Source organism: Cryptomeria japonica, chromosome 1 (assembly GCF_030272615.1).
Source record: "Cryptomeria japonica chromosome 1, Sugi_1.0, whole genome shotgun sequence".
Lineage (NCBI taxonomy): Eukaryota > Viridiplantae > Streptophyta > Pinopsida > Cupressales > Cupressaceae > Cryptomeria > Cryptomeria japonica.
In genome coordinates, this window is record NC_081405.1 from 19,670,192 (window position 1) to 19,677,361 (window position 7,170).

Consider the following 7,170-nt stretch of genomic DNA (forward strand, 5'->3'; position numbering starts at 1 on the left):
ACATATCTTCGGTTATTAATTGATGAATAGATATTAAAGTAGGGCATTCTATTGAAATAACGTAATAAAGAGAGATACTTTCGTTACGGCTGAGTTAGTCTTTGAGAGGGCCCCTTCCAGTGAGCTCACGAACGGATCCCCTTTGAATGAGGAATAAATAGGGGTGGAAGTGAAACCGAACGGAACTGATCTGCATCTACAGCGTGCTCAGCGTCCAGTAACGCCTGCGCTGCTTCTTCTGGACTGGAAGAGAAGTGCTTCCCTTATCAATATCCCGCCTCCCGGCCAATGGGGGGGCCCTGCGGTGTAGTTCACTGAGCCAACCACGGGATTCTGAGGCAGAGGAGCAATTACTCCACTTTCGTGTATCCCGTTCGTGATAGGTAGGTGTTTGCGCCCATCTCCTATACATATACGGCCTCACGACCCGGGGCGCCACTTTGCTTTGATTGATTTATTCACGAGTTTTTCGACACCCGGTTTCTTAAGGATTCGAGAAGGAGGCTGTACGAGCCAGAATGCACTCCGGCCGGGGATCACTCACTAGATAGAAGACAGAACTACCCCAGCACAGACTCCAACACCTTAACGCCACTTTCTATAGTTATATGGATATAGTTCACTCCCACACATACCCTCATATCCAAGAACATCCCCATCCCATCCTAGTGATCAGCATCAGGCCAGCCACAGTCATAGTCAGCAAACTGGAGAGAGAAGATCGTGATACCACCCCAATATCGAAAGGAGAAAGGGAAACCTCGATCAATCCAATCCCTACTCCCCAGGGATACTATCTACCTATCTTCTGCTTCCCATTCATACTGGGATTCTACCTATCTTCCCATTCCTAATGGATGTCTCCGAGGCCATTACCATTCATCCATCAACCTCTCATCTTCCCATTCCGAGATCTCGTCTCATTCATGTCTCTGAGGCAGGCCACAACCACGCTACTCTCAGGGAGGCTCCCAAATTGAGTGGTGTACCAGTTACTTGATATTACCTGGCCCCTCCCTGAGAGTCCCCCCAATAGATTCATTCTGCCAGAGGGCGGGCATGAAAAGGAGTTGGTCACTCCCGTATGGTCTCCTTGGGCTAGAGTGACCGGCCAAAGCCATTTGGTGTATTGGTTTGTTCGCTCGATCTTCACCCCAGTATGAGAGCAGATTATAGGTACTAGGAGCGGAGACCCGACATCAGTCGGCGCTCTCTTCGCACTCAACCCCTCCATACTGCGAGAACGAAACTGAGCTTATGAAGAGTGCATTCTCTCAGCTCAGTAAAGAATCGTTCCTCTATATCTGTAAGTAATTACGCGCATGCCCCGTTTCTTTCCTTCCTCTTTCAATAGTACATAACTCCGCTCTTACTTTACGCACGGAGACCAAAAGTAAGTGTTTATATAACGTATTGATTGACTCATATTAGGTAACAGCGGGATAGAATAAGGCCAAGGAGAATAGCCAGAGTATAATATTACTTACTGGGCAAAGGCCCCTAAAATTCTATGGGCGCCTTCCAATCTTCCCTTATTTAGCTCTTTGGGGTTGGGGCTCTGGCTTTTCTCATTGGGGATTGGAAGCAGGGGTACACCTCACCATGGTTTACCTATGGCTCATGCAATCTGACTGTCTGTAGAAGATACCCGGATTGCTTCGGATCAATCATTTCTGACTCCAAGCCCATTCCCTTCCCAGAGGGGATGGGTCCCTTCCACTCCCTGAACGGAGAGAGGGGAAGGAATGAAATAACCTCCTGAACCTCGGGAGGGAAATGACTGTGTGGCGCCATCTTGGGGAGTGGTTAATGAGAAGGCAGAGCTGTTTCTACAGACAGACAGTGAGGGGAGATAGGGAGATCCCCACAATGGCTCACCAGTAATGCTACTCTTGTCTTTCCAAGCCGGAGTCAGATCGACCGGAAATGAGATAGATCGCGCTTGCTTCTTGGTTGGTTAGGATAGCTATTCCCATGAAAGAGAGAAGGTCACCCTTCTTCCTCTTTCCCAACCCTATTCCCCAAATATATACCCATTTGATCATCCTGTATAGGCTATCTCGGTCTAAACGGGCATCGAATATGTAGGAGACTTAAGAGCTTTACAAGAGACTTACGATCAAGACAGATAGACGTAGTTAAAGAGACTTACATTATATATGAGTCACTGGTAGGGTATATGATAGATCTTTATTTATCGAAGGACGTAGGATCGTCATGGCAAGGCCCTTACACGTTACAGAAGGCATGGTAAGGCCCTTTCACGTGCTAGCCCCCCTCAATTTTGATACGGCGAAAGGCCCTGTCTCTCTCATCATTATTCATTTCGTATCGACGCACTTTTATGGAAAGCGAACAGATAGGGTAATCCTATTTATATCGTATTGTTAACTGAGTTATTTATAGTTTCCGTGGTGGTGTGTTCTTTCCCTCTTTATTCTATCTATAGTTACTTTATTCTATTTACGTTATAGAAACATTCGACCAAAGAGCCAGCCATTCAAATCATACTTTCTTTCCTGAGTCAACTGCCTGTCTTCATGAATCAAATGGTCTTCATCATGCTCGTGATCACTATACCGGCCAAGATAAAGAATACAGTCTATTAGGCAGAAAAGGGAGAGGGGAACACCTCGACCAACGGGAGAGCGGGTTAAAGGCAGTAAAGGCAATCTGGTTGGATGGCCCTAGGAGACCAGCGTTTGAATGAGGTGACTGCTAATGCTAATACGTATCAAAAAGCTATAAAGAAAGGCTGGAGAAGAGAAGAAGGTTTTTGGGGTAGGTCTCTTCAACTAGAAGCAGAGTCTACGACAGCGCCCATGGAGTAGAAATCAGGCAATTTTCACATGTGCATGTAATAAAAGCAGTGGAAGAGGTATTCTATTTCGTTCTCATTTCGGTTCGGTAAGCGCCAGGCAAAGTTGAGGTAAAGGAGAGGGGCATATTACCCGTCTAAACCAATTGACAGATATCCATCCATTTCCATATCTCATATCCACTAGCCTTAGAATAGTAGGGCCCACCCACCCCGGCCCGCCCTTATAAACTCGACTGCGTCAACCACCTTAGAATAGTAGGGCCCACCACCTCTTTTCTATGACGCGATCCCCCTACTATTCTAAGGCTTAGCTACTCCGAAAGATTCTATACGTAACATGCCAACGCCCCTTAGAATAGTAGGGAGATTCCTGGGTGGGAGGAATAGCCCTATATCCTCCCACCCACCCCCCTTACCCCCCTAACCCCCCTATAAGAAGTTGTTGTAGGGGCCCATAGAATAGTAGGGCCCCCCACCCGGAACTTCTATTTCTTGGGGGCCGGGTGGGAGGCCCCTACTATTCTATGGAAGGGGTTGTTTGCCAGGCGAGACCGGGCCCACTTCTGGCAGTGTGTCTGCATCTCAAAGGAATCGACCACATTCAATAGGAGACGCTGATCACTCGGCAAAACTCTATTTTCGGTTGGGGGCCAACCCCACAGTGGTGGTAGGTGGGAAATGAGCATTCATTCGGGACAGATGGATTAACATCAGCATCAGCGGCGCCCTAGGGAATCAATCGAACCCCACTTTCTATTACGAATTAATCTGGTATCGGCCGAACCAACTCTAATTAGAATTCCCTCCCAAGACGGACCCCACCATCCTAGGCGGGCCTCCCCCCTACGGGCCTCCCACTTTTCTAATCTACCTCCCTTCACTATATCTCCCACCCCCCTCCAATGGGGTCCGCCTCTGCAGGGCGGTGGGGTCTTGGCGGCGCAACGCGTAACATTGGACTCTCCCCACGCTCCCACTTCTGAATGAGCAATTGAACAACCAATCCTTTCACCGGCCGGAATGATAGAGCTCGACCAAACCCGGAGAGGAGGAGGTGACGTGTCGATTAGCGCACAGCAGACTAATTCTCCCGGGAACGAACGATGGACTCCAGGCCCTACGGGCAACCCGGCAAGAGAGATTGTCTTCATACCCACCGCTTTCCCGCCCTGCCCGGAGAAACGACAAGATATCCACTCCCCAGCGTCCATGCATTACTATCTGGAGTTGGGCAGGAGAGGAGCCAATCTCACGTGCCTGTGTGTGCAAGACCCCACCGGCCCCCCCAACTTTCTATAGTTGGGAGGTAGATTCTATTCGTGGGAGGCCCGTAGGGGGGATAGGCCTTGGGTGGGGGGCTAAAGCGTCAATGCTGCATCGCTTCGCTTCTCATTGTGGTAGTCCCTTGGGCGATTGAGTGAGCTAACTCTGTTCCTATCCGGGGCCACTCGACTGTGAATCGACAATGGCTGGCGGAGAAGGGTAAACGCCGGGAGAGGCCCTATATATCTATGGGGGGAACTCGACGTCGTTAATCAATATCAATCCCTCTCCCCACCCCACAAAGGTAGTGACTCCTTAACTAAATACTTTGTTGGTTATTGAACTAGATTATGGTTAGCGACTTGTCCTAGTTGTCATTATTAAGTTATAGCTTTTGTATTATAATTGTAATATCTGGATCACATCTTTAATCGAGTTGAGATCGCTATTGTAATATCTAGATTGCTGCCTTATTCAAGTCGAGATTTCCAACCAGATTGCTGCCTGATAGATAATTGATATGATTCCTCCACTCACTGTTAGACTGGGCATGATTGGGTTTTACAGAAAATTGTTAAGTCTTATTCCAAGACAATTTTCTCTTATTAACAACGGTGCGGATAGGGGTGTCACGGCGGGGACATGACCTTGGAATAAGGCGGTTTCAGCAATTTGTTTGCTATCATTATAATGCCTTCTTAACTATAAGAAATCTGCTTGCGTGTCATATCCCTGTGTAAAGTTTTGTTCCACACCAATAGCTAATCTCCTTTCCTTAAAATTGGTTTTGTTCATTTCACACTGAGGAGTTCACATGCAGCAACTCCATTAAATGACCGCTATCAAATTGTCCATAGGTGCAGAATGTCTAGCAAATCGGTTCCCTGCTGCAAGTTCAGAGACACTGAAGAAATAAATTCCATCTTATATAAAGGAGAGACCTAAAAGTACAACTAATCCGTCATATCAAAAACCAGGTATTCTGTCCCAGCTAATCCCCATGATGCAGAATCCAAGACATTGTGGCACACTAACACTAAACGCCAAATAAAATTATATCAACCTCAAACTAAATGCATGGCAAATACAGTAGAACTCGAATCATTGTCCTTCTCGGGAGGTGTACAATTATCAACTCATGGTACAAAATTTAAAATAAACACTCATCGGTATTGAAGATATGATTGATCTTTTATGTCGTTAGACTCCATGACGGAAACAAGGGAAAAGAGGCAAACAATGGATGCAAGCTCTGTAGAAACTCCCAACTTGGTCTGCCACGTCAATCATCCCCACCTTATGTAGACAACAGCCCAACTGACAACTGTGTATAAGCAATTGTCACTTTATGAAGACAATTTTAAACGCTTGAATTGCTTGGAATATTGAAAGCTTGAATTCGTATGGAGTAATAGGCTGTGTTGGGGAACCAGCCCTAAAGAAATCCACCAACATGGCATTTTTAACTGCGTAATTAAGCTCTTTACACTTAAAATTCTCAGACATAATTTGGGAATATGACTTGAAAGTGGAGAATTCGTCCCCAAAAGCTGCCACTTCAAATGGCATTTTTAATTCCTCCATTTCTAGGCTATCCTAATAAACCAATTAAGTGCTACGATATCTATTGATTTGTGTTTTCTACTTACATACCTTATTATCCTCAGCATTGTTGTCTGAAGATGCTGCACGAAGCCTGGTACGGGATTGCATGCCTGTAATTATTGTGTGAGGGGACCATTTTAGCTCTTTGGTGAGTGTGACTGAATAAGTGTGATGAGAGGCAATTTTCTGTGAAGAGGAATGAGAAATAATATGAAGGTGGCTACCATTGAGATTAAGAGGTGAGCAGAATGAGACTGTCATTGACATTGGCATTGATGCGGTCATTCAAAATGAGCAAATTGTTGGAATTTTTCAGAGGGATTGATGGATATTGTCAAATTGGCCGTGGATGATTTTGGTAGCTTTCTTCTATTGCATCGTTTCCAGCCATGAGGATTGCTTCACTTTTAGAAGAAATAAATGAATGGTCGCTTTGTGCAGATAAGAAAGTACGCGTAATTTTTTTCAAATAAGTACAAGCACCCCACAATATGGAAGAACAAGAAAATGATTGAAAGAAAGGAAAAAATTTAATGTTCACCACGATAAACATTAAATTAATATTAAAAAGTCTATGGGACAGTTAGTCTTGTTATTTTCAATTTTCATGGTTTAGTGTTTTTCTATATAAGATGATGATGAGCACTCTCAATTTTTCAACAGCATTTTCATTGAAAAGGCTATATCAAGAATCAGTTGTCAAGACATTAACATAATTGCTCTTATGTCTAAATGAAGTGTCTTTTAAATTGAATTGCCCCAAGAAGTGCAAAAAATACACACCCTTCCTTCCCAAGTTTCTTTCGGCCTTTTTCACCGCCTATTTCGTAACGGAGTTGATGAGAGATAGTTCATAATTGAGCAATAAGAATTTTGGCTCTCCATGAGATACAAGCCTTTATGTATGCTATTTGAAAAAGATCACGTGTGATTGAACTCCTCAATATAACAATTATTTTTTCTCTCTAGCACTTTATTCCAAGTATGCTTACTAAATTATTCTATAACAAAAGTTTTTATCTCTTTGTTGTCTATGAGACATGCATTTAAATAGATATTCCATTTACTAATCTATCTGCCATTTTGTCTCATCCATGTCTTCCTTCTTTTGCTCAAGCTATTACTGAATGAATATACTTTAAATAAATTATAGGAAGTTAAATTTGGGCACAAGAACAAGAATTGATGGGTAAGAAGAATTGAGTTGAGTATCTTAATTTTGCGTCTTTAAAATTTTCATGTGGCAATTTCAAACCACTTATTTTTTTACAGTAATTTATTTGGCAAGTCCTACTTGCAATTGAGGTTTTAAGTCCACATCATCAAATATGATGCCATATTAGCATGCTTTTATTGAGATGTCCAAAATGGCCCCCAAAAAAGTTAGATTGATAGTTGTTCACTATGTCATGTTTTACTGGTGCATTGATGTGTCATCATATGATTTGTTGTTTTTAGATCTAAGAAATATATTTCATTCA

The 7,170-nt window shown here is 43.8% G+C and overlaps 1 protein-coding gene across 4 annotated transcripts in view; it reads right to left on the reverse strand.

Moving 5' to 3' along the window:
* LOC131031204 (uncharacterized) overlaps positions 1-6,172 on the reverse strand; it is a 148,540-nt gene extending 142,368 nt beyond the window's left edge. The window contains exon 1 of one of the 4 annotated variants that reach the window (XM_059218073.1): positions 5,738-6,172. In XM_059218073.1, coding sequence (XP_059074056.1) covers positions 5,738-5,974 — 237 coding nt within the window. In that variant the 5' untranslated portion in view covers positions 5,975-6,172. The remainder of the gene's footprint in view (positions 1-5,737) is intronic. The other 3 variants (XM_059218046.1, XM_059218036.1, XM_057962250.2) reach the window with 3 other exon arrangements.
* Between the last annotated feature and the right edge of the window lie 998 nt (positions 6,173-7,170).